The sequence below is a fragment of the Typha angustifolia genome, chromosome 14 (genome assembly GCF_048772165.1).
Source record: "Typha angustifolia cultivar Huaian chromosome 14, ASM4877216v1, whole genome shotgun sequence".
NCBI lineage: Eukaryota > Viridiplantae > Streptophyta > Magnoliopsida > Poales > Typhaceae > Typha > Typha angustifolia.
Window position 1 is genome coordinate 12,110,190 of NC_133252.1, and position 26,100 is coordinate 12,136,289.

Below are 26,100 nucleotides of genomic sequence, written 5' to 3' on the forward strand. Positions count from 1 at the left end.
TATATATGATGTAGCGTGTGACATCATAATGAGAGCTTGCGTGGGGAATTATCCTTTCTCCTAAGATTAGTGATGTATATAGCTGGACCTTTTAAATGTACACACCACCAGAAAGTCATTGCAACTTCGTTTCCCATATTCGCATGATGCTGAGTTCCTGACTTCTTAGAGCAAAAGATGAATTAATTGGAAAAGGAAAAAAGGAAGCTATTTAAGTCTTTGAATGAGTAGCTCAAGCAACCATATGCGATTATGTGGTCTTGCTTCTCCCTTAGCCTACCCCTCATGTTTGCAATTTTGGAAATTATATGCGACTCGTAACCCTCGTCCTCTGCTTTACTTTCACCCTAATAATGTCAAGCTTCCTATGATAGGAAATAATTACATGCATGATCTTACTCTTTTCTGCCCCCTTCTCCTTTTAAGAGAGAGGCAAATAGCAAAGGAAACCTTCGTTCATTTATAGAATAAGAATAAGTTTATTTTAGAATAAGCCTTCTTATTTTAGTACTGTAACTGGACAATATTTTACCCTATTTTAGTATAGCAATCACAACAATTCTCTCTCATCTTATTTCATTACTCTTTTTTTGCCTCCTTCTCCTGTTAAGAGAGAGAGGCAAATATCAAAGTAAACCATCGTTTATTTATGGAATAAGAATAAGCTTATTTTAGAATAAGCCTCCTTATTTTGGTACTGTAACCGGACAATATTTTACCCTATTTTAGTATAGCAATCAATAATTCTCTCTCACCTTATTTCATACAATTTTTAAAATATAATAATAATAATAATTTATAATTACTATTTTGCTCATAGATTAAACAATATTAATTATACATCATCTCAGCTAAAGTTGATATTATCTCTCTCCCCACTATCTCCTTTACTAAATATCGACCATCTTCGGCTACAGTTTAGGTTTTCTTTTTTATCTATCTCTTCTTTTAAATATTAGTCATCTTATCTACAATTGAGTTTTTTTTTAAACTAATAAGTTCTGTAAAAATAAAAATAAAAATATTAAGCCTACACAATGTGGGCTTATAACTTCACAATACACCACAACGCAAATTTATAGCCTTGCATTACACTACACATAATGCAGGCTTATAACTTTGCGTTACACCACGGTGCAGGCTTATAACATTATATTAACCCGTAATGCATTTTCATCTAATGCATAGTTATTTTATATAAAGAGTGCGAAGTTATTTTTCCGCAGTGCAGACTTATAACTCCGCATTACTCTGCAATGCATAGTTATTAGTTATATAGAGTATTTTAAGTTTGCAGTTTCAATAAAAAAATAATATTTACTACTACTACTACTTTAATATATACTCAAGGATATTTTTGTTATTTGGTATAAAACATCACTAATTTCTAATGCAAATTTATTATTTTTTAATACTTTAATATTAACTTTATGTCATATCAAATATAATTATCACTTTTTATACTAGTATTGAACTAAACATTACAATAACTTATATTAGTATTAGCCATCTTCTTCTGATATTAAAAATTAAAATACTCATACCTATTCCACCGTTATTCTATAAGTGAACGGGAGTTAGAGAGAATATTTCAGGCCTGCATTGATAATAGATCAATCCAACTGAAATCCCATATAAATGTAGAGGCGGGATTCAATTAAAAACAAATGTAGTTCACAAAGTTCAGCTTACCACTCAAATTGTGGTGTCATATCCTAAGATTCTTGTACTCTAATAAAATGAAAGGAACAAAAAACGAAAAGGAAAAAGGGATACAATCTCTTCCAACATACAGATTTATTTATCATAACCTGCTAACTATGAGTGGTAAACCATGCTCTGGCTCTATGGTCAATCTAAATGCAGGGGAATGGAGATAGCTTGGCGATATAGAGAAAGAAAACTTGGTTAGAAGAAGGGAGAGGATAATCTTTAATTCCACCATGGCCATGTTCTGTCCTGCACAAGTCCGAATCCCCAGGCCAAAGGGTACGTACATGTGAGGAGTCTTGCAAGCCCCAGCAATGCCACGAGCAAATCTATCAGGGTTGAACTCATTGGCATCAGGTCCCCATACTTCTGGGTCGTAATGCAGCATTGCTGACGTGATCTGGACGATAGTGCCCTTTGGAGTGTAGATGTTACCGAGCTTGATATCTTGTAAAGCCTCGCGCGTTATCAATGAGGCTGGAGGATACAGTCGGAGAGTCTCTTGGATCACCATAGTCAACTGAAATTTTTGAAATCACTGTTAGCTATAATGGCAGAGCAGAACATATTGATAAAGAATGTTAGTTTGCATTTGGATTAAGCTCTCCCGCATGTAGTTACCCTTGCTTCACTGCCAAAATAGCATACCTGACGTTTCCATTTGACCATCTGTCTTTCAAAGCATCCTTTACTGCGGCGTTATATTTCTTCTTTCAAGCAGTTTACTTGTAAAGAATTTGGTTAGAATGAGGTACTAGAATGTGACATTCGAAGCTTCTGTTACTAGGACTTATAAAATTAGAATCTTGTTGTAATCGACCTCAAACTGTTTTTGAATAAACTTACCCAATAAAGATTTGGGAACAGAAAACAAAATCAACTAAGATGACTTAACAAACATGTAAACTATGCAGACTGAAGTAAATTTACTGGCCATAGTTTGTATGCTTGTAAAATTATCTGTCATCAAACATAACTTTTGTTGAAGCAAGTTGGGTTAGATAACTGACACCCATTTCACTATTAACATACCGTTTTCAATCCACGAAGGATGTTGGCGTCCAGTGGTCTTCCCTGACATATTTCCAAAGCTTCAGATCGAGCACGAGCCTGCCATTCTGGATGCGATGAAAGAAGCATCAAGCACCATGTAGCGGTGACTGCTGTGGTTTCATGTCCTGCAAAGTAGATGTTCTTGCAGTTGTCAACAACAAAGTTGTCAATCATGTCAGAACTTGCAGAATCAGCAGTAGCCCCTTCAATAATTGATTGTAAGAGATCTTTGTTGGGTGATGCTGGTGATCCTTCTTTACGTTCCTTTGCTACATCTAAAATTAGTAACCTGATCTCTTGAACCAGAGTCCATATCTTTCTGTTGTTCTTTGTTGGCAAATATCTGGTACAATTACATCATTGTTCAATGAATAATTCTGTATGCCCAGGCAAACTACTGAAATCTCTTATATGCTTGAAAAGAATTGACCTCTAATATTTAAAAAACTCCCAAATCATGACATTTATCATTCCCTTGTCATACTCATTCTTTATTTCTTCCCAAGAGCAAATAATACATCTTATTCACTGTCAGCAGCAAGGAAAAGCATGAGATTAATACTGCAGACTGGATTCTTTTGTCTCAGAAAAGCAATATAAGGAGAAACAGACCAATGAGAACAATCCTAATTTGTCCAAAGGAGTCATACTGTTCAATCAACCATGCCCTCAAAAGGAGTAGCGCCCTCAACATTATATTACTGAAGGTAATAATAGCCTTTGTAGTGATAACGTATCAATTTACTATGTCAGCTTCACTTTGTTCTTATGTTTTTTAAGCCATTAATTATCTGACAGATTTCTAAGATAACTTTATTTATCAAGCTGTTCTGCTGTTGACATGCCAACTCAATTTTTTTTACAGCTACAGCAGACAAAGCTCTGGCCGTGTTGTAATTATTTTGTAATGATGGTCAGCATGGGACAAGATTAAGTCTTGATTCTCATCTTATGCACAGACTTCAAAAGTGAAGAATCTAAAGCCTCTCCACCTAATATGGCTGCGTCTGTGGGAACTTCTGAACAGTCCATTAGGTGATCAAATATTAAGTAATGGACCAGTAGAATAGATCTTATGCTTAAGAGATAATTATACTGAATTTACCGGCTACAAGCGCAGAATTATATAGCAATATAAATTGGATCAGATATATGCAATGTCCAATAAAAGAATATTACAATATTAAATGCACTACATATTACTAAATGCACTGGATGACATGTGAATATGCGATACAAGAATTTGATTGAGATGGTTATTTTCTTTTTGTATTTAGCATAAGATGTCCAAACTTTACTTTCAAGCATTCTGGTTGATTGCTAGGTTATGTGAGACTGCAAATGCATTCAGATGAATCATTTTAAATGCAGCTGGATGTATTAGCTATTCAGTTTTGACTTTTGAATGCTCATGGTAGAAAAGAATCAAAAGACCTGTAAAGAAAAGTCCATTGATGTTAAATGTAACAATAAACTATAGGAAACATATAAGTATCTATCAAGTCTTATACATAAAGGTGTGAATGAAAGGTTTTGTAAAACATACCGGATGCCAGGAATTCCAATAAGTGAGCTTGACATTGCCTTCTGAAGTTGCCTAAGTTTTAAGAATATCTCTTCACCTTTATTATAACTACTCCCAAAACAAGCTCTTGATATTACATCTGCTGAAAAGTTTCTCAAGTAATCATCAACTACTATTTCTCTACTCCCACCAGCACTCTCAACTATGTCGTCCCATAAGTTCAGCAATGGGACAGCAGCCTCCACTATTAACTTTACCATGCCCTGCAAATACACAGAACCAATTACCAACCTAACTAATGTGGCTAAAAGGTTAAAACCAATTTAGTAAGAAAGAGGGAAATAAATTTGAGGGGGAATATAACTGTCTTGCTACTCTTGCTCTCCTAACAATATTCTGGAGATCTGTCATGAAGCAGTAACACTACTAAAAGTATAAGTTACAAATGGGGAATTAATGAGTTAATAACTCATAAAAGCACACAATAATATTTCAGATTACATATGATATATTGATGCATAAGTTTCTCAAGAAGAACTTTGACAAAAAAATAGATTTTGAACTTCGACAAATAGCGTTCAGAACTAACATGAAGTTATTCCAATCATGTATATGACGATCAGAAACCAGCAGCAGGAAAATACGATGAATAATGAATTGGCATAAAAATTGTATTGCCATCTTAAAATTAGCAACCTGCTCAAATGTTGCCACATAGTAACCTGGTAATCTAAATTTGTTCCAAGAATGCTATGTAAAAGACAGGAGTTGACTTTACCTTAACCTTGTCCATGAAAAACTCTGGTGCAATGAGCTTCCTTTGGTGAGTCCAAAGATCACCATTTGCCATCAAAATACCTTCACCGAAAAGAGCTCTGCGCGCCTTCTGCATGGATGAAGGCTTCCCCAGCTCTAAGGATGTGCAATGGCTTATCTCCTTCACAATATCTGGGCGACTCACATGCAATATTTGCATCGTTCCTGTCGAGAACATAAAAATCGGCCCTGCCCCAAACTCACATCAATCAGATCCTATTGTGGCAAAATGTCAAACAGATGCTGGGCACATACAAATGAATATTTGGATGGAAAATAAATGATATCCACATTAAAAAAAAACAGCGAATAAATGATACCATATTGAGGAAAAGCATAGAACCAGAGCTCAAGCCTACCATAAGCTTTCCTCCAGTGGATAATGTAAGGAAACAGAGTAGAAACGTAGTTGATCACAAAGCGATCACTCCCTTCCATTGGATCCTTCTTCGCCTCTTGTTGGATCCTCTTCATCTCCAGTATATTCCCATAGATCAAGGTAGGCTTTGGCCCTCTTATCCCTTGGAGTCTCAGCTTCTCCCTTAGCTTCTCTGGCCTCAGCCAGAATACATTAAAGAATTGGAATAGAGCTAAGCCCATGAATCCCGTAATGATGACAGGGAGTAGAGTTAGCCATGGAACTCCTTCCATTGGATGTGGCGAGGTGAATAAGCTCCCAGAATAAGAGACCTGGATAGATCTTATGACGGAGAATACGAGAACATCTTACAAGGAAAAAAAGCCAAGACCACCTATTCCCCCTGAAATATACCTGATATTTTGGATCACCAGATGATCTTCTTTTTTTTTTATAAAAAAAGATGTATCCTCTAAACTTTGGATTTAAGTGAAATAGCAAACAATAGTGCCAGAGTACACCCAAATGATTATTATACCTATAATAATTAAAATATTAAAATTATGTAGTCACCCTCAACAACTTAACTTGTTTCACTTCACTTCCTTCAACCTTTCGGGCAAAGGAAAGGCACTAGGATTTGATCCGATCCAACGAATCTCAAATTTGAAACCCTTGAAGACGAGGAGGGTTTTACAAAAAGAGGCGGTGGAGGCAACCCCAACCTAGCTGAGAAGGGCCGTGGGGAAGGAGACAGCGGGCCAAGGAGGACTATGTGAAAAGAGGTGATGGAGGGACTAGAATCGGTTGCCACAGCGGATTGCCATGTGGGTCTTGGTCCTAAGGCCCTACTCTTGAGGTCAAGGAGGGCCATGGGGAAGGAGGTGATTGGATAGGTCACCATGGTGGGACCATCACATGGGTCTCATCAAGACCCCTGAGGCCGAGGAGGGCCAATGGCGAAGTGGTGGTAAACAAAGATGTATTTTGGCCAAATGGAAGGGGTAAGGAGGAGAATTGAAGAGTATTTTGGTCCACTACTATTGAACCAAAATAAAATTAATATCTTTCCCTCCAAATAAGAATTTCAATTTTATTATTTATCATAAATACCGCATATATTAAATCTGTTAATAAGACACACGATAGACTAACAAGAGGTTTTATTGAAGTAAATTTTAAGTTTAGAGATGACGTGGTAAAAACTGAGTTCAAATGTTAACCGTAAAAACTGAGTATAGTTATGTAGATATAATTAACCCATAAAAGATAAGAGCAACACCACCTTTGTTAGTATATTATCTTACTAAAGTAGTTTGATGCCAATATATTCTTTTTATCCATCAACAAAATATATATCATATTTAATGTAAAGATTCTTTCACTGTTCCATTCTTAACATTATTGCAAAAAATCCCCTCCCATTTTCAAATTTACAATGAACCTATTGTTTTAACATTATTGCCAATACCCTCCCTCTTATATATTTATAATGACTTTAAAAGTTTTACCAGTGTAATCATTCTCATGTTATGCATATCTACTATTCAACCTCTGTATTTTATTTTGAAGTCTCAAACCATCGTGACATTAATTTTTTAAACAGACATATATCATATAGATGAGCTAATTAACTATAGATGTAAAATAATCTTAATATTCTTGAGTAAATTTTAAGTTCGAGCTAAAACTACAAGGGGGCATAGGCATTATAAGTATTGCTAAATTAAATATTGTCTTGTTATAGTATGTCGGTACTGTAAATATATTTTGGAGGACCAAAAAAAAAAAAGGAGTTGGGTAGTGCCACAACCTTCCTACAATGTAGACTTTCCAGAGAATCAGGGGAAAAGACGGACCACTTATGAAGGAGAATAATATGTGAAAGCGTATGGAAACTTCATCCCCAAGCAGAGCTGCAGGTGACCACATCAATGCTTTTGTCACTTTCTGGGAAGAAAGATAGTTGCCCACGTAAAGCTATTTAAATTGGATGGTACTTGAACTCTTGAAGTGCTTTTATATCTCTCGCCTGTTACATTTGACGCATTAATTCCTATATCCTCACATCAGGATTCAGGTGTAGATGCCACTCCTGAATTATAAAATTAACACTATATTTCCGTATCACCAGATGGTCTCCACTAACATTAGATGTCTTAGGGTGACTAATGGGATGGAGTAAAGAGATTTATATTATACGGGGATACCGAGTTCAAATACTAACAATATTGATATTCAATAGATTTTATAAAGAGAAATTATAAATATTGCATCAAGAGGAATTTTTGTAGGTAATATTTACAAAAATTTCCTTCGAAACTTCACATACAGTACCCATGTTGGAAGGTTTGTGGATCTGGCAGTCCATTTTATGGCCCCAGAGTACGTCTTTAGGAAAACTCCAAGAAAATGGGGAAAACGTGGCTTGTGAGGCTGCGAACACCATTGCTGAATTCTGTGATCCCTATAAGAGTTTGCATAAGAGTTCCTGAATCCTTTAAACTAGTTTGAGTTTCAGAATTAAAAAGTTAATTTTGGAGATGCTCAAAGTATGGGATATTTTGTTTTCTTAATCTTGAAAAATCTTCGAGGTTTTCATATATAGGCTCAAAGTTTTTCTCGCCATTGCTTTGCTGCTTCCTTTCCCCATGAAAGGGACAGGAGAAGCAGGGTCATGTAGGAGAGAAAGAGAGTGGCATCATTGAAAATTTTCCTAACCTCGTGGTTATTCTGCTGGACCCTTCTAATATCTACACTTCTTGGAGTGTTTGTTAGTTGAAGCCTTTAAAGGGCGCGCGAATAATAATCTCGGAAAGGAGTCGATTTCGATATTGGAGGAGGATTTCGTGCTCTGGTATGGATTCGAACTGAAGCAATGTTGTTTTTCTATTAATTTATATATATCTGCTCAATGCAAAGTTTATTGCTTGAAATCTAGGAAGATTTGGTACTGTTGGGGTTTAGGAATTTTTTCCCCGAGTTTTTTGGTAAGTTTATGATGCATAATGGATTTCCTTTTTCTCTCTTTTCTGATGGAGATTAGTATGGAGAGTATTGCAAAGGGTTTCGGTAAAAGATTAAGATTTTGAAGAATTCAGATACCTCTCTGTTTTTTGTCTAGTTGTTGATTAAGGACACAACTGCTTGAAAAATATGATTTTTGAGCTTATCTCCTGACTTGATCTTCTTCGAGATTCCATTTCTAACCTTAGCATGCGAAATTTCTGTACTTCTAAAAAGGAAAGAGAAAAAAGAGGAGAAGAGAAGAGAAGACTATTTGGTTTTTCTGGGGCTTGGATTTGGAGAACTGTTTTTTTTTTTTCCTTATTTTTTTGTAGTCTTAATTCCCAATTTTCTGCTTATCTCTGTTGACCTTATTGGTGCGGGTCATAGTGCAGCTGGAGAAATTTGATTGTTTGGCCTTGAGGTTCTGATGACGATAATGGAGAAGTCTCTGATGTCTGTCATGATAGAGGGGCAAGGAGGTGGAGGAGAATCCATCTTGGCCACATTGAAGTATGCTATCCTACCTATTGCTAAGGTGTTCACAATGTGCTTTATGGGGTTTCTTATGGCCTCCAAGTATGTGAATATCCTTCCTGCTAATGGTCGGAAGCTTCTAAATGGGGTAAAATTTCATGTGTTCAAGCATCCTTTCGGCATGCTTTATACATTATCCTCTAAGATTGCTAATGGCATATTTCTAATGCATGTTGCAGCTAGTGTTCTCTCTCCTGCTCCCTTGTCTTATATTTTCTCAGCTTGGAAGGGCTATAACTCTTCAAAAACTGTTGGAATGGTAAGAATGTCTCTTCTCTCTCTCTCATTGCAATATTTATGTCGAGTAAGAAAATGTTGATCTTCTTGACAATTGTATAAGAGGAATGGGGTCACATACAAATGTTCATACATGGTTTACTGATCAGCGAAAAAAATAAGTTTTGGCAAAGGTATTAGTTTTATCTTCTTGGGACTGATAATTTTGTACTTGTAGGTGGTTCATTCCAGTCAACGTCATTATGACTACAATTTCAGGCTCGTTAATTGGGTTAATAGTTGCATTTATTGTTCAGCCCCCTTATCCATATTTCAAGTTCACTATTGTGCACATTGGAATAGGTAAGCCATTCTATTTCCGAGAAGACAGGAATAGGACCATTTTGTGCTTTCATCTTCTCAGAAAGTTTATTTGCTTGCTTATCTGTGTTTCTTCTATTCAATACACTAACATAGACTTCTTTTTAAGTAGTGATATTGAAATGCATAACATTACTAGCCTCCTTTATGGCAATATCAGGAGTAAAGTAGTGATGGCATGTTTTATAATTGCATCAAACATTTTTAACTATGAGAAGTTTCCTGTAATAATCGTTCACTTTACTGATATAACTAAACACTATTGTTATACATGAGATGAAGCACTTTATGAACTATGTGGATACCATTTTGCTGTAGGCATTTAGGGAATAATGTCTTGTACGACACTGGATGCAGGAAATATTGGAAATGTCCCTCTTGTCCTTATTGCAGCATTGTGTCGAGACGAATCCAATCCATTTGGTGACCCTACTAAATGCAGTCAAGATGGAAATGCATATATCTCATTTGGTCAGTGGGTAAGCATGATACTTTTTTTGATTCAGTTTATAACTTTTCACCTTTCCATTATGCTATAAAATGTTTGATCTTAGTAACATATTTGAGGTCTTAAATACATTAGCTATATTTTATCTTAGAATATTTGCTCTTTCTTTCAGGTAGCTGGGTGATGGTTTCAACATAGCTCACTAAGTAAAGGGCTTCTTAGTGATTATAGTTTTTGTTAAAGATAGGGTTCTCTAACTAATGAGCAATACAATGCATATTACTTTTACAGATCTTTTGTGATTCAGAAAATCCTTGCACAGTTTCTAGTTGGATTACCTAGTAAAATCAACATGCTATATTTCTCATCTTCCTTTAATTTCTTCTCAGAACTTTTGTTTATTGTCCAAGTTTAGATGTAGCCAACCTGACCGTGCATTTCAAAGGATGAGAACTTGGTGCAGTTCTATTGTTAAATTGCTTTATCCTTTAAAGTTAGAAGCACCGATTGTATACAGTTGAATTCCTTTGCTTAAAGCCCTACAATTGCTATCCTTCTAATTAGTAAAGGGTATTTTTGCATCTCTGTTTCTCCACATCTCTCATTTTTCCAACAGTAGGGACTATAAGGAGCCGGTTGTTGTCATTAATTTTGTTGTTGTTACTGTACATCACAATGGCATTTATCTGTGCACATAACAATTCATCAACTATAATTTGGCTATATGACAGGTCGGTGCGATTGTTCTCTACACTTATGTGTTTCAAATGCTCGCTCCACCACCAGGAGAAACATTTGATAGCAGTTATAAGGAGAAACTTCAAACAAAATCTTCTCCCTGTATTGCTTCAGTTGAGCAAGAGAAGCTTCCAACAAAACTTCATGGTGCTGTGCCTGAGCAAGTCCCTTTGCTAACAACAGAGGAGCCCTATGTAGTTGGACTGGAGTCTTCTGAAAGGTCAAAAGTAAGCTACTTTTCTCAAACTAGTTTCGTATTAATCCAACTTTGAAGTTGATACTAGTTACTCTAATATAACTGCAGAACTATAATAGGTTATTCTTATTGTAAGTTAGGTTACATGTTTTATAGTTAAGCTCCCATCTCAATTAATAATAGGTGCACCATTAGGTATACAAGGGGATGATCATAAGTTCATAATAGATAAAGCATTTAAGCTAGAGACTCTATACATAGCTCGAAATTCTTCCTTTCCACATGATACCCTAGATTGCAATTCAAGCAAAGAGATTGCAATGGAATGAGTTTTGACTTTAGAATTATGATGTTTTGAAGTTCATTTGAAATTGTGACACCAAATTTGAGAGATCGGAAAAAGGCTTACTACCAACTGATTTTCATTCTTGGTAATTGTAAATTTAATTTCCTCCAATGGATCATATACCGCTTTAACATTATTTTTTAGAACAGTAGAACATTTGGTTCTCCCTTATCTAGCAAGGACCAGAATTTATGAAGTTGAGGTCTTAAAAACGCCATATTCTTTATTTCGTTAATATCTTTGTTAAGTAATATTTAGGTTTCCAGATATTGATCTCCATTTTCCTGAATAGTATTGCTATTTCTCTTCATAATTAACCCCTTGTTCAAGACAGGCCTAAATACTGATACACTTTCTTGATTCAGATAATTGGCAAGCTACACCATCTTATGGGGAAACTAAAAATTAAACAGATCTTTCAACCCCCAATAATTGCATCAGTAAGTATTCTCTTCTCAACACAGTCAATTCCAGTTGACCACATCTCTCAGTTATTAGCTTCCGTAGCAACCACCTTTTAAAGAAGATTCAAAGATAGCAGTATGGTGTCATATTGTACAACTTTGGTTTAAACGTCTTCTTACCTAAACATAAAGTCATATCTTGAAAAGGTTCAAGTTCAGCCACATGAAAACATTAGATGATTTATGATAATTATTACCTAATTTATTACGCAACAAATCTTACTGTAACAAATTTATGCTCAAGCTCGGACACCGATGTGCAATATTCTGTTATCCAAGCAGTTGGCAGTTTTGTTCCCTATGATGTGATCCTATTTTTGCATACTTGATTACTTGATCTATCTGGAGTTAGTTAGAAGGTTCAATAACCTGATCTCTTTAGAAAAGAAATGGCATTGTAGTACATGAGGCTCCTATTAACTAAGGTTTGGGGAGGCAATATATGTCTGACTCTCTGACTTATCTCCATCAGTGGATAGGTTATTTCTATAGCTAAAGCATGTGACCACATAGTGCACAGTGGCTCTCTTACAAGGATGTCCTGTAGATGAATTGATCCCGCAATGATTCCTTATCCTAACCTTCATCTTGCTTAAGTTCAGAAGACTCTCAAATAACATACTATAGATCTCTTAAAAAAGTGTTTACCCCTCATTTTTGTTCTCTATAGGCATCACTTGGTTTTAGTTCGGCTTTTCTAATGCAGTATAGTCTGACTCAAGGGAACAGCCTCCACTAATGGTAGAGTTCATGTACTTATTGGGGTCCTGAGACCTGACTGTGCAGGGGGTCTTGCACACTGGAACATCCTCATAAATAAACTTTCAATGTTTAGGAATAACCTGTTGATGTTGACTTTGGACAATTGTGCCATATTAACCTTTTATTATAATTGTTATTAACAAATATCTATCTATGTTTTGCAACAGATTTTGGCGATTTTTATTGGTGTTATACCATTCTTAAAGAATTTAATCCTTACAGATGATGCTCCATTCTTCTTTTTAACGGACAGCTGCCTTATTCTTGGGTATTGATCTACATCTACAGATTCATTTATTTGTTTTACATTTTCAACTATGGAAAATTTAGCCATTCATTTATTCGAAAAATAAAATGTATCCTTGACTGATCAGAAGAGGTGAACCTATATTTTCAAGCCACATTGACACCTCTATCCTCCAATAGCTCATTTCGTAGCTACCTCACATCCACACTTTTTTTCTTTGTAATTCTATAACCAATTAATCCAAAAACTTAAGCCACACCCCCCTCGTGTGGCCCCTCCGTACCATTGTAAAATAGCTAATAGGATGTAGGGAATCAAAGCGGGCTTACAAGATGTGGCATCAATTTTATTACAGCAGTGTTATTCTTTTGTACTCAGGTTGATTGGCATATCCTGGAATTTATGGAGTAGCCTTTTCCATTAAAACCTCCTGGCATCTTACTCCTAAGATTTGGCAGGAGCATGCATACAAGCTTGCCATTTCCTAGTTGCTATGCTAGTATGATTATCATCTCTGAGATGCATTCTGGATCGATCCATTTCTTATATTAAGTTTCAAAATCAGTTATCCTGACTCCTGAGATCTATCATTTATTGCGTACATATCCTTGGCTGGTATTAAAAAAACCATGGATGGGTTGAACAGAAAACAATATCCTTTAAGTTTCACTCAACTTCATTTTTCAGATTTCTTATACTGCGTTCTTCTTGTCAGGGAGGCAATGATTCCATGCATTTTACTTGCTTTGGGTGGTAATCTTGTTGATGGTAAGTTTAAAATCTTATCCAAATCTCTGTACAACCTATACTGAATGAATCAAGCTGTTCCAAGTTGTGGTTGCAGAATGACTAGGTGCATTCTAGATCCTCTATAAAAAATTTGGTGAGCATTTTTTTTAGTTTATTCATTCCACCACAAGAAGGATCATTACTACTTTCTGTATGAAAGTAAACTTGGACATTTTGATGCTGAGATGCATAATTGAGAAGCAATTTATGTTAAAAGTTGAAAGAATCATAGTGAAAAACTTGTGACATGAACTGAATTATTTTGTTGAAGTGCAATACGTCCCAAGCTTCATTGTCAATCTCAAATTTAATGTTACATTGTTTACTTCCAATTCAATACTTTCAGGTCCAGGTGCAGGAAGTGCTAGGCTTGGATGCCGCACAACTGCTGCTATTATATTTGGGAGGTTAATCTTAGTTCCTCTTGCTGGGCTTGGTATTGTCACATTAGCTGATAAACTTGAATTCCTTCCAGCGGGTGACAAAATGTTCAAGTTTGTCCTTCTAATCCAACATACCATGCCCACTTCTGTGCTTTCAGGTATAGCATTATAACTCCAATCTATTATTTTGGGACAGAATGATATTTTTGCTCTGTAATAACTGAAGTTTTTTGTGATTTTAATATCTTTCTTTAGAATTTTCTGGTTTATGCTATTACCCATCAGTGTAAAAGATAGAATAGGTGCAACTTGCGGGTTAGTAAGGAGTGATTACATGCACGTTCTTCGTTTGATGCAGGTGCAGTAGCCAATTTAAGAGGCTGCGGAAAAGAATCAGCCGCTATTTTGTTTTGGGTACACATATTTGCAGTCTTCTCCATGGCTGGATGGATCATTCTATATGTAGGCTTGCTTTTCTGAGGGACCTCATCATTTTTATTGGTACCGACCATACTTAATAATTTGATTTGTGCAACATTTGTTTTCCGCCAGAATAATATGAACTATAATGATTGCGTCATTGGTTGCGTTTTGGACACTTCCGGTACCCTGTTAAATTTGATTGATTATGAGGGCTGCTCACTTAGTAATAACAATCTTATTTGTTCTCGTGTTATGAACAGGTATTACTAGGACAATAGATGAGTATTGCGTGATATCTGGTTAACTGGTCTCTACCAAGATAAACTGCTTTGATACCCATTTGGTCAAGGATTCTACTTGGAGCCGAGCTGATACAAGCTTCGCATGGAGACTAGCTGACTTCATAATTGCTTTCGCAGCATTCTTATGCTGTCTTCTTATTGCCTGAAGTCTTAAATCAAACAGATGAGGAATCAATTCCTGTGTTCATATCCTGTCGTCCGTCTGTCTGTCTGTATATATCTTGGAGCTCTGTAATCTTTTTCAGAATTAGAGTTTAATTTTGCACATTTGAATGTGCTCTGAAGGATTATCTAGATAGGCGATCAACCATGTTTAGTGATGCTATGCATACTATTTTCTTGAATGCTGATGCTGTTAGCTTAATCACAATGAATCTATTATTCAGTATCCTTACTTGACATGCATTAAATTTTACTCAATTTTACTAAGAACTTTTTGAAAGATCTTTGCTGCCACCAGAGTTTGTAAAGTTTTTCACTTTAAATTAAAACTAACCGACTTCTTGTTATATTAATGCCTCTTTTTTATTCCTATCACAATAGTTAGAAGTGCAGAAATGTGCTTAACAAAATAAAATAATTTACCACAGAAGATTTTATTATTTACTGAGCAAATGTCATTTGAATACTAGACGTCCCTCTGTTGAGTAAATGGTAGATATAATCTAACTAATTTGTTATTTTGTCACCTTTAATAAGAAAAATAATATTATTATTGTGACAATAAAATATCCAAATCATCGACAACCATTTCTCTTGCGCCAAAATCTCCAAAATGTAACAACTAACCGCCAACGACCTATCCTTAATCTAACTCAGATAGAGTTGGTCTCCTTCCGGCATGGCCGCGACTTCCTCTCTCCGCCCCATCTCCGCCTCTTTTGACTTCTCTCCTCACCCAAAACCCCTAAAATTTCGAAGGAGACACCCGCCAATCTCCATCTCCACCAACCCATCTCACCTCGACCCGTTCCAAATCCGAGATCTCCTCAGCGCCTGTAACCTCTCGTGTCACAGATTCCCAGTTCTTGATCCGGACGGCCGCGTGGATCCCGTCGATGTCGATAAGCTTCGCGTCGCGCTCGCGCACAGCTCCGTGGTCGTCTCCGTCTTCTGCAAGGCCAAGTTCGTGGATCGTGATGACGGAGGCGAGGTTTTGGGATCTGGATTGGAGGAACTCTTCGAGAGGGTTGTCTCGGTGCCGGAAATGGATCACAGGTTGGTGGGGTTCGGGAGAGCGGTGTCAGATGGTGGATTGACGGCCTCGATTCATGACGTCGCGGTAATGTGTGGTTCTGGATCGTATTCTTTGCTTTTGCTTTAAAGACGGTTCATTTATGATGCTTTCGAGAAGAATTATTGATTGTTTATGCGGAATTCTTGGTGGAAATTTTTTTATGTTTGTCTTTCAATTTCGTAGCTTGAGAACTGATGGCTAATTGTTAACGAGTGTTTCTTTTCTCCCCTAGGGTTGTGTTAATTATATTCATTTGAATTGTATTCAGTGCATTTCAGGTAATTCCCTCACTGCAGAGAAGGGGCATTGGCAGAAAAATAGTTGAAAGAATTATCAGGTATATAAAGAAGCTGCTAATATATCACATTGTCTTTAGTTTTGAAATCTTATTCACCTTCAAGCTTCAGCTTTATTGTTCTTGCTTGTATACATGCGATGGCAGCATTTTCTGAGCGCACTGTTCTTGCTTGTGTGCATGTGCCAGCGTGAAGAAAGGAGCCCCTTAATTTACCCTCCTTCAGTAGTTGCCCTTTTTTACCTTTAAGCTTTTGATTCCACTTCTAAAACATCACCTCATATATTGAAGTGAAAATTGTACTATCAGCAATTTTTTTCTTTACCTTTTCTTTTTTTAATTTTGTTATCTGCTAATGTACATCTTTTCTGTTCTTGCTGCTGAACTTCTACAAGATAATCTTGACACTGATTTAGCATACATATTGAGTTTATAGTTGCATTTTTTGGTCGATTGCTCAGGAAGCATGACGCTGAATTTAGTTTTAATCTCACTGCGCCAGTGGCATTTGGTTCTTCATTGATCTCATATTTATTAGCCTAGACATAATGTTCTTTTCTTGAAACAATTTTATAGGCTACTCACCAGCAGAGACATATATGACATTTCAGCCTTGTGTACGGAGAAGGAGAGGTATGCTGGCTATGGCCTTTTTCATCTTTCATCTTCTTGCACTAACTCAGTTGAGCAAAACTTGGGATGCCATTTTTTTACATTAAGAATTCCATCATATTGGTTATGGAGGATTAATGTGTCTTGCTCTGTTTGGGAGATTTGGTTTTTGAACTTCTGATATTCTTAGTTAGAGCAACTATCTAGGCCATAGTTGGTCTTGCCGTTGAAAATGAATATTTAGAAAAAAAAACTAGCTGCCGGCCCTGCATTTTAATTGTTTCAAAGGTTAGAATTTACCTTATTGTTATTAAGACTATTGTGTTACTGACTCTATTCTACAGTGGTAGCTTACATTCTTGTGTTCCCACGATGTTCTCTTGAAATGATGAAGTTTTGTTGCACTAATAAGAAATGTTACAGAATCATATTCTGGCATATCAATATTTTTCCTTTTGTTGTCTTTCTCGGTGATCGAGTTTACTCCTTTCCTAGCACTTCGTAGATGAGTAGATTGAGATATTCACATCTTCTTTTTCCCTACTTTCAAGAGACTTCTTTTGCTTCCACTGGGATGCAGTACATATTCTCTCCATGCTCATGCAAAATTAGGAATTCTTGTACACATTAGCTAGCAGTTTATGGTTTCCCCATACTTAAAAGGTTTAGTAACTTGTGATGCTCTTTCAGATTATTTTTCAAATCATGTGGATTTGGGGATGATTACTTGGGATCTTCCACAATGATGTACACCCGAACTGCACCTAATTACTGTCTAGACAACACAATCGTCAGAACTGCTGGTCGAATGTTGTTATTGGTTCCACCACCCTCACAAGAGCCACAACCGTCCAAGAGAATTTCTGCTGATAGAGATGATCTGAAAGAATCTAAAACTCGATCTCTCTAAGGTAGCAATGCAGATTTTATCATTCATAAAGTCTCGTTTTCTCCTCTGTTATCTTGTACTATTTTGAGGCTCCACTCTGTGTCGCTATCAACAGCTATGAGAGGAAGAAGGTATCACAAGTTTAAGACATTTTTGATGGCTCACCATTGCTTGCAGAGTATAAGTGAAAAGGATGGTCTCAACCTTAAAGTGATCTCACTCTTTGTGACAATTCTCAATGGGAAAAATAAACTGCAAACAGGAGGAAGCAAGCTTCAACTTCGACGTCATACTGTGAAAAATTAATCCACAATGTTATACTTTATATACTCTGCTGTAAAGGATATAAAACAAGTTCTATATGCTTTTTGTTTTATGCATCTTCTGTTCTAATTTTCCAAGATTATCGTAAGACTCTCCTAACCAAAAGACCTATTCAGATTCAGTTCATGGTTTGTAAACAGCATATAATCTCTACTTAAGGTAAAACTTTCACTGGCACGCCTAAATCCAATTCTTTAATTTTCTATCTTTAATTATGCACCATAATATTCAGTCTAGCCTCTTATTCTTTTGTAAGTTATTCTGGATAGGATGTAGGGGATGAAATTCCCCACATACCAGAGATGAACAAATTCAATAGTGGCACTTAACTCACACACTAGTTGTATGATTTTCCTTTGGGTAAAGATACAAATATTAAAAGATGGAATAGGATTAGTATTCTCTTTCCAGTACCAAGATTCACTTTGAAGGTTGGCTGTGACAAGACATACAGGTAGAATTCAAGTAGCAGGTGTAGGTTTCGATTTCCACACTGCAATCAATATATTAAGTTTGACCACAGCATCATTTATCTATTAATATAGTTCATCTATTTATGAAGATTACTATTACTAGGAAATAAGCAGTTTCAGTCTTGATAACTGTGATTACACCATCATCTATCAATACAAATGTTCATTATACCGAGCAATATGCAGTAAATTCTCGAAATTTAATTTTTGTTCTACTTACAGCATAAACAGACAAGACATACTAATCAATGACTATCCTGAACTTGTAAACAAGATGGCTATAATACAAATTCTGCAGGTCCAGATCTTTACATCATATAATGGGTTCATGCTATCTATAGAATATGAGCCAGTATTTGCTTCTCCAAATATCTACCTCATCACCTGTCCTGAACCAAGTTGGCAGCAACAGTAAACCAGTCATCTCTCCAATAACACCATTGCCGGTTGACTATTCTAATGTACAGGGCATAGACAACCTCCAAGTCCACCACCACCATTAGCAATGGACTATGCCATGGAATGAGAACTGGAGCTTTGGCTGCAGTAGCTGTCATTTTGTGATCACTTATTGACTTGAACTTTTATCAGGCTTATCGAGTGGCAAGCCTGATGGATCCTCCAATCTCATACTTTGCTGATAAGTTGCTGAGCTTGATGTCTGATTCTGCTATAATTATTCTATCCTATGGTTTGTATTTGTAAACGGGACTGAACTGCACCCAGTGTTTGCACAAAAGACCATCGAGAGCAACAAAACATTGAAGAGCATTATTCTTTGCTTCCACTCTGCAATTCACAATCTGTGGCTCAGTATGGTATAAAGATAACTTTATGAGTCTATTTAGGCAACATTTTCCTTAGCTACAGCCCACAAGCAATGATAGTCAAGCTGCTGTTTGGAGAAGCTGCTCATTCGGAACTCCAAGAACCCTTTGCAGGAACCTTTCAACGACTGATAGGAATTCATCTACCCGTTCTTCATGGGGCAAGTGTCCACATTTCTTGACTACTTCGAGGGCAGAGCCAGGTATCACTTGTGATAGGCGCTCAGCATTCCATGAAGGAACAAGACGGTCGGTGTCACCAGTCACAATCAGTACTGGATTAATTGAGTAATTTGTTAGTTAATATGTTTTTACGACTAATATCCTGCAATCAATATTTGTTAGAACTGTCGGAAAAAACATGAAATGACAATTCTTTCATGAGATGGCTCGTGGCACCAATAAAGTGGCTAAAGAAGAACCTTTGATATGTAACTAATTGGATGACTTAGAATCTTCGAGTGTTAACCTACATAGGTGATGAACCAAAAGCCAAAAGATACTGAATGGGAATGATCTAATTACAAGTTTAACATGCAGAAAAATGTTTTTACTAATAAAAATTACTATGTATTAGTTACCTCAGTGCTTATCAATTATACATAGCATCAAGCTATACTAGGCAATAAAAGAACTTGCCTGGGCACGAGATCTCTGAAAGCCTTTCAGAAAGTGGTGGCTTTGATGTAGAATTTGTAATCATGGCTACAGTATATTCCAGAAGAGCCATCTCCCAACCCTTAACTCTTAGTGGCTGCACAAAAGCAAATGGTTAACATAGAACAGACTTCTTTATCTATTTTACATCCAAAATATAGATGTGGCAAATTGTAAATGAAAGCTCACCTTCGTATAACCTTGAAGGACATAATCACTGACTTGGCTTGCATCATACCATGCATTACGAATGGCTAGGATGCCAAATTTGTCCATGATCATTCGTATCTAATTCACCAACAACCAGTCAACAATAGAGCAGCATAACGAAGATGCTTAAAATAGTTGAAAATGCTCAGCTAAGTAAACACTAAACAGTAAAAGGATGTCCAAGCTAAGCAATAGATGAAAGCAGTTATGGATGACAAAAGGATCACTTTTACCAAATCAGGTATCAGCATCATTTTGCACAGGAATACTAAAAAGGTTCTTGTTAAATGTTTTCAACCTTCATGTTAGTTGAATGCATATCTTATTTACAGAATGTCAAGCAATGTTAAATAGCAAAAGCTACTAGGATCCAAATTTCCATCCTTCAGGAATACATTATGGAAGGTGGAAAGTACTACTAATTGGACTATGTTTCACCTGACACCTTTACTTATCTAGTATTTGTATGCTTTACAGATGAATGAACCTCCCGGTAGAAATGCATAATCTTTATTCCTATTAGGAAACAATTGCAACCAAAGCATAAGAGTCAAGTCACAAGAATGCATGCATATTGGCAACTGTTTAATGCACGTCATACCTTTTCATCTGAACAGAAAACCAATCATGTTATCAAACGAAGAATCAATCACATAACTCTGGACCAATGCTCTACCAAAGGAAGTGTTAGAGAAATCATCCTGTCTGCTTACCAGCATTACTGCAATTGTAGATCGCAAAACTGCAGACAAGGCTTTGTTATAGAGTGATCCAACCATATCTGTCATCCCTCTCAACATCCCCGTTGCAAGCCTTGCAAGACGCATAAAAAATGCAAGGAAGCCCCTCCAGATTCCAACAAAGGGATTCTCAGAAACATCAGCACTTGAGCTTCCCTCCTTCCTCTGCTCTCCTTTCTCCATTGCACTCTCCTTCACCACCTTCCTTGGTAAAAGAGGAGCAAGAATTGCAGGTGCCACCAGGATAAGTGCCGCAATGCGCTCAGGTGCCTCAAAGTACGTATTAACTGCTACAAGGCAACCAGCTGAGTGCCTGAGATCCCAAATTGCCTCTTCAATCTTCTCAGGCTTGCATAATTACATAAAAACAACAACAGCAAATTGAAAGCAACAAGGAGAACATAACATACCCCATCAAGATGGCCTTTCCTGAGCCTAACATTTCAATGAATGAGAGTGTCGCAAACACGGAGAATGCCATCGAGTATGGATTCAAAGGCTTTGAATCCTCAAAAGAACATGTTCTTGATGTCAAACCAAAGGCCGGCCGATCAAAGGCGAGAACTTTTGAGCCACCCACCCGTGCCAGGGGCTTCATTACGCGATCCCACGAGAAGACGGAAGCCCCAAAACCATGCAAAAGAATCATGGGCAATCCAATTTTCCTCACTCCACTCTCTGTAGACTCCAAAGACGGCTCCTTTATCTCCCCTTCAGCTTCATGGTGGCATATCTTGTGGTGTATCTTGATCCCGTTGAGCTCACAGAAGCAGCTATCGGGGTCGGCAAGCTTCTCGGGGTCTACCAACTCGTCCTGGTCGATGCCTGCCACGCTTCGCCGCCTCCTTTGCCTCCCCCGGTCATCGACCACCAATGGTTCTGCGAATTTCCCGCAAAACGGGAAGCACTTTTAGAAAAAATTTCGATTGAAATAGGAGAAGGGAGGCACCTTTAGACCATACCAGAGTACTCAGCTCCAGAACTACCGATCGAGGCGGCTCTTGGAATGAAGCGGGAGTTGAATTCGTGTGGAAGTTGGTAGGAGAAAGAGAGGAAGTTAGCGGGTAGGAGGGGGAAGTGGCGGGAAGAGGTAGGATTGGATTTGGGGAGTTGGGAGGAGAGGTGGGGAAGTAGATGGAGTGCGATGAGCATCTCTTGCGAGGAGTTTGGGAAAGTTTGGGGAAGATTTTGGAGACGCTAATCGCCGGAAGGTGGGTTTCGACGACGGATGGTGGCCGGAAAGGGGAAGGAGAACGGAGTTGCCTCGGATTCGATGGAGCGAAAGATAAAGGGCAACTGTGTCCTTTTTGTCCTTATATTTGGATCTATTTGCCTCAATTGCACGGTCATATTTATACGGATTTACACATTTGCATATATAGGCCCTTACATTTGCATTAAGTATGAACTTATTTTGCAAATATCTTCCCTGGAATAAAAAATAAAGAGTTAATGGGGTGTTGCGAGAATCGAACTCGCGACCTCTTGCACCCAAAGCAAGAATCATACCACTAGACCAAACACCCGATTTGTAAATTATTATTATTTAAAATTTAATTATAATATCTTTGACATCTCAATTTGAACCATATCCTCTTGTCCAAGGAGAAAACGGCCACCAGAACGACCTAGTTAAATTAACTTTCCCCCAATCTGCATCGATATCATCACTATTCCGTACTAACTAACTTTAAAAGCTAGTGTAATGCCAACTCCAACACTAAGATGACAAACATCCCAAATGGGCAATACATTGCCATGCCCATGCTCCAATGCATCTGATCAAGAGGGAGTAGTTGTAATGAGAGCAGATGGAGCCCTGATCACGTACAAGAAAGGAGTCCATGCACATGAGGTGGTGGAAAGCCATGCAGGCCATAGCCTGGTCAGATGTGGGTCGGACCGGAGGATCGTGCCGGGTTGGGCCGAGCTCGAGAATAACCGGCTTTACTTCTTGATGCCGGAAAATATGGCCGGATGCCCGGAGACGTATGAGAAATTCTGGCGGGCCGGCGAGTCCAAAGGGTTGCTACCGCCGGTTAGGTCAACGGAAAGTAATGATGAGACGATGGCGGTAGCCGGCCTGGTTTTGTCGCATGAAGATTGTAACATGAAGAGGTCTCAGTGGATGCCAGGATTGAAGACCATAGAGGAGATTGTCTCACCTCCTTTGGGTGAACAAGGAGTGAGAGTATGAGCTTCTTAATTTCTAGGAGCCAAAAAGATCATTGTTGGTCTATTAGCTATTGTACGTTTGCTATATCTTTAATTTTCCTTCTTTGAATTTATGTGAAAACTCCATAAAAGTTGAGATCAAGATTGATGATTACATGATGAAAGCCCTTTAGAACAACTTCCTTATACTCCAACCAAGAGGAGTATATCTCATTAAGAACATAGGGAACTTCGTTTTGATTTAAACAAGAATCTATACCAAATTAACTGGCAAAAGAAACTTTGGAAAAACTACAGGTTTCATACACGATAAAATAATGAGGTGATATGTACTTCATGTTACTCCTCCAACACTTATATCATACAACGCATAAATTAATAACATGCTGCTCCAGTAATGAGAGGGGGGGAAAATATAGCAAATAAAACAAACCCTTCTGTCCACACCTTTCCAGGTAATGTCGTAGACGTGGTCCATTGATGATATTTCCAAGAACTTTATACTGCAAACATGCATCAGTTCAATATATATAAGATTATAAACCTGAAAGCTCTGTACTTCCACCTTTTTTTTTTTATTAAAAGTCCTAGACACTGTACTTCCACTGTTGATGAACAGGAAAAGTCCCTATTTTTGTAAATCTTTTTCAGACCCAAGTAGCAGAAAGCAAGACGCTAGTAATACTTACGGCCGGCCAGGCTGAAGTGAAAAGAAAGCTCTTCTGTTCTTGTTACGGTTAGTGCTCTCCTCACTCTTTTCCATCCAGATGGATTGTTTGTTTTTTAAACCATCCAAAATGGATAAAAATATTGAAGTGGTTGTCAGTATCAGCTTGTGTGGAGATCACCACCATTATATGCTTTAACAAAGAGAAGAAGAAAAGACCACTCAGATCAGTAACAAACAGTAGCAGAAGATACTTTAAAAGTACTCAGAAGACAGTCACTATCACTTAAAGAAAAAATAAAGATGTGAGACTACAGTCTTCTTCATCCAATCGTGCATGTAAATGGAAGACAGAAAAGAACTGAGACCCTGTGAGGAAGTAACCATTTATATTTGCAGGGGAAATTGAATAGAGAGTAATGACTTCTCTCAAAGAAGGAAGTGATCATACATTCATATGAAGCACTAATGGTTAAGAGAATGAAACAAAAGGAAGTAAAAGTTCCAAAGAAGAGAAGAAGGAGCTCCCTTCAGTCCAAGCATGGGATTGGAAAGGAGAGAATAATCTCCCGCATCATTCACTCATTCACTTAGTATCTAAAAACTTCTGTGAGGATATTGCTGCAGTGGAGGACTCTCTCTTAATTTCTACTAAGTGTTTGAGTGAATGAGTCGGCAGCTAATTCTAATCCCATAACCTTCCATGAGTGGGCTGAAGAAAGCTCTCTCAGACTAATCTCTGAGATCTTTCAAACAATAGTCTAGAAATAAGGTAACCAAAAAGGTTGGAAAAATTATCGTTCAAATGACTAGCTAGATGGAAATTTTCCAATATCCTCTTATTGAAAATATATCACTTTATGCTTGAAACATGCAGAAATTTCTTAATAATTAGTACTTGATAAAGTTTCTATTTGATCTTACTTAGTTCTTAGTTTGCCAAGCAAACTACTGTCACAAGTTCCCGAAGGCTAAACCAGAAACTGTCCAAAATATAGGTATACAAAACTGAGTCTCTAATTTTTGCACGACTTCATGACATAAACTATGCCACGGAAAAAAAATCTCACTTAAATACTTCACTGATGAAGTTCTCAACCGTAAAACAAGGACCATTTATAAAAAGAGGATAGAACCCTGATTATTTCTTTCTGCAACAGCCTGAACCATTTCAAGGAAAACGAATAAAAATTATTCAAACATGGACATAGTGCCGGTAGGAATGCGGAACATGCTATGCTAAGACTAAAAATAGAAAAGAGAGCAAGAGAGAGGTGTGAGGGGGAGGAGAAGGTGAAGAGGAAGAAAGAAAAGAGGAGGGATGAAAGGACAAAACCTGACTTTCTTATAGAAGTAATATAAACCTCTAAAGATTCTTGAACTTTGATCTCCATCTGTGGTTGTCGGGAGTTCTTTGGATTCCCACCTTCAAAACCCTAATCTCATGTCTTCCCAAGCTTGGCTGCACAAGGAGGAAAAACCTATCTTGCCATGTACATAGATGAATACCTCTAGATAAGAAAATGCAAATATATGAGAGATATATATTATAGGGTATAGAATATACAAGGCCCTTGCATTTTTTAACACTAAAAGCTTTAGACTAACTACAAGCATACTCAGCAGTTCCTGTGAGATGCAGTCTTTGTGAGGGAAGTCAATGACAAAAGTCATAAAATTTTCAGGTTTGCACCTCTCGTGATCTCATGAACCCATCAAGCCATGGCCATCACCCCCACATGCAACATAGAAGACTAGAAGAGAGAAGAGGAGCTAAATGGGATGCCACATGAGATGATCTTATAAGCAGCGATGGCTCTTTTTTTTAATCATTTGTAAGCCTGAAGACTAGATATTGATGGAATAAAATATTAATCATCTCTAGATACAAAAATATTTAGACATAATTACCCTAAACTAAATACCGTTTGAGCCATGCTTAAATCTTTGGAAAATGATAACTACTAACTTTACTAAAGTTGGTTAATAAACAAATTAAAAAATTAAGATATTAAGCCCTAAAGCATAAACAAAATACAGAAGACTAACTTGAAATATAAATATATGCAAAGGCTTGTATTTTGACAATTGTAAGTACACAGCCATGTTGATCTCAAAACGCTATAAAAGAAACAGTTACTTCCAACAGAAACCTATCATGAAAAAAGAAAATAAGAAAAAATACGAAAATAAAAGCGCAAACGCTCATGGCCACATAATGTGCTTGAAAAGAAAGAGATCGACTGAGGTCAGTGAACAACAGTGAGGTGGGAGCAACTACATATAGTGATCAG

General features: G+C 37.2%; 4 protein-coding genes and 1 non-coding gene across 7 annotated transcripts; 2 read left to right on the forward strand and 3 right to left on the reverse strand.

Annotated features, from left to right (window-relative positions):
• Window positions 1–1,577: 1,577 nt before the first annotated feature.
• Window positions 1,578–6,250, reverse strand: LOC140776400 (cytochrome P450 714C2-like). The gene is made up of 5 exons (XM_073120102.1): window positions 5,464–6,250; window positions 5,067–5,293; window positions 4,310–4,551; window positions 2,743–3,106; window positions 1,578–2,230 (listed from the first exon to the last, which is right to left on the reverse strand). The coding sequence occupies exons 1-5, from the start codon at window positions 5,753–5,755 to the stop codon at window positions 1,805–1,807; spliced, it is 1,551 nt and encodes a 516-aa protein (XP_072976203.1). The 5' UTR covers window positions 5,756–6,250; the 3' UTR covers window positions 1,578–1,804.
• A 1,694-nt stretch (window positions 6,251–7,944) lies between these two features.
• On the forward strand, window positions 7,945–15,094 carry LOC140775864 (protein PIN-LIKES 6-like). Of its 2 annotated transcripts, none has more exons than XM_073119336.1 (12): window positions 7,945–8,319; window positions 8,859–9,093; window positions 9,185–9,264; window positions 9,460–9,584; window positions 9,960–10,081; window positions 10,782–11,015; window positions 11,696–11,770; window positions 12,724–12,824; window positions 13,519–13,571; window positions 13,939–14,133; window positions 14,334–14,476; window positions 14,659–15,094. In XM_073119336.1, the coding sequence occupies exons 2-11, from the start codon at window positions 8,899–8,901 to the stop codon at window positions 14,453–14,455; spliced, it is 1,302 nt and encodes a 433-aa protein (XP_072975437.1). In that variant the 5' UTR covers window positions 7,945–8,319; window positions 8,859–8,898; the 3' UTR covers window positions 14,456–14,476; window positions 14,659–15,094. The 2 variants fall into 2 exon arrangements, with proteins under 2 accessions (XP_072975437.1, XP_072975436.1); XM_073119335.1 differs by having other exon boundaries at window positions 7,946–8,319; window positions 8,864–9,093.
• Window positions 15,095–15,451: 357 nt separating this feature from the next.
• Window positions 15,452–18,994, forward strand: LOC140775644 (GCN5-related N-acetyltransferase 3, chloroplastic). Of its 2 annotated transcripts, none has more exons than XM_073119028.1 (5): window positions 15,452–15,982; window positions 16,216–16,274; window positions 16,809–16,865; window positions 17,535–17,755; window positions 17,849–18,994. In XM_073119028.1, the coding sequence occupies exons 1-4, from the start codon at window positions 15,542–15,544 to the stop codon at window positions 17,752–17,754; spliced, it is 777 nt and encodes a 258-aa protein (XP_072975129.1). In that variant the 5' UTR covers window positions 15,452–15,541; the 3' UTR covers window position 17,755; window positions 17,849–18,994. The 2 variants fall into 2 exon arrangements, with proteins under 2 accessions (XP_072975129.1, XP_072975130.1); XM_073119029.1 differs by having other exon boundaries at window positions 15,453–15,982; window positions 17,911–18,994.
• On the reverse strand, window positions 18,679–22,285 carry LOC140775643 (uncharacterized). The gene is made up of 6 exons (XM_073119027.1): window positions 21,927–22,285; window positions 21,375–21,843; window positions 20,938–21,277; window positions 20,204–20,302; window positions 19,997–20,111; window positions 18,679–19,632 (listed from the first exon to the last, which is right to left on the reverse strand). The coding sequence occupies exons 1-6, from the start codon at window positions 22,114–22,116 to the stop codon at window positions 19,418–19,420; spliced, it is 1,428 nt and encodes a 475-aa protein (XP_072975128.1). The 5' UTR covers window positions 22,117–22,285; the 3' UTR covers window positions 18,679–19,417.
• Window positions 22,286–22,418: 133 nt separating this feature from the next.
• On the reverse strand, window positions 22,419–22,490 carry TRNAP-UGG (transfer RNA proline (anticodon UGG)). Its single transcript has one exon. It is a non-coding gene; the product is annotated as a tRNA-Pro (tRNA).
• Window positions 22,491–26,100: the final 3,610 nt, after the last annotated feature.

Bases quoted from the DNA above. Each gene is read 5' to 3' on its own strand.
- LOC140775643 (XM_073119027.1), bottom strand. From the start codon at position 22,116: ATGCTCATCGCACTCCATCTACTTCCCCACCTCTCCTCCCAACTCCCC. The intron at 20,303-20,937 runs GTAAGCAGACAG...TTGGTGAATTAG, and splicing joins CTACAATTGCAGTAATGCTG to ATACGAATGATCATGGACAA. The intron at 20,112-20,203 runs GTGAGCTTTCAT...GCTTTTGTGCAG, and splicing joins TCCTTCAAGGTTATACGAAG to CCACTAAGAGTTAAGGGTTG.
- LOC140775644 (XM_073119028.1), top strand. From the start codon at position 15,542: ATGGCCGCGACTTCCTCTCTCCGCCCCATCTCCGCCTCTTTTGACTTC. The intron at 16,275-16,808 runs GTATATAAAGAA...ACAATTTTATAG, and splicing joins ATAGTTGAAAGAATTATCAG to GCTACTCACCAGCAGAGACA. The intron at 16,866-17,534 runs GTATGCTGGCTA...ATGCTCTTTCAG, and splicing joins TTGTGTACGGAGAAGGAGAG to ATTATTTTTCAAATCATGTG.
- LOC140775864 (XM_073119336.1), top strand. From the start codon at position 8,899: ATGACGATAATGGAGAAGTCTCTGATGTCTGTCATGATAGAGGGGCAA. The intron at 11,016-11,695 runs GTAAGCTACTTT...TTCTTGATTCAG, and splicing joins AGTCTTCTGAAAGGTCAAAA to ATAATTGGCAAGCTACACCA. The intron at 14,134-14,333 runs GTATAGCATTAT...CGTTTGATGCAG, and splicing joins GCCCACTTCTGTGCTTTCAG to GTGCAGTAGCCAATTTAAGA.
- LOC140776400 (XM_073120102.1), bottom strand. From the start codon at position 5,755: ATGGAAGGAGTTCCATGGCTAACTCTACTCCCTGTCATCATTACGGGA. The intron at 5,294-5,463 runs GTAGGCTTGAGC...AGTTTGGGGCAG, and splicing joins CCACTGGAGGAAAGCTTATG to GGCCGATTTTTATGTTCTCG. The intron at 4,552-5,066 runs GTAAAGTCAACT...GTGTATTTGCAG, and splicing joins TTTTCATGGACAAGGTTAAG to GGCATGGTAAAGTTAATAGT.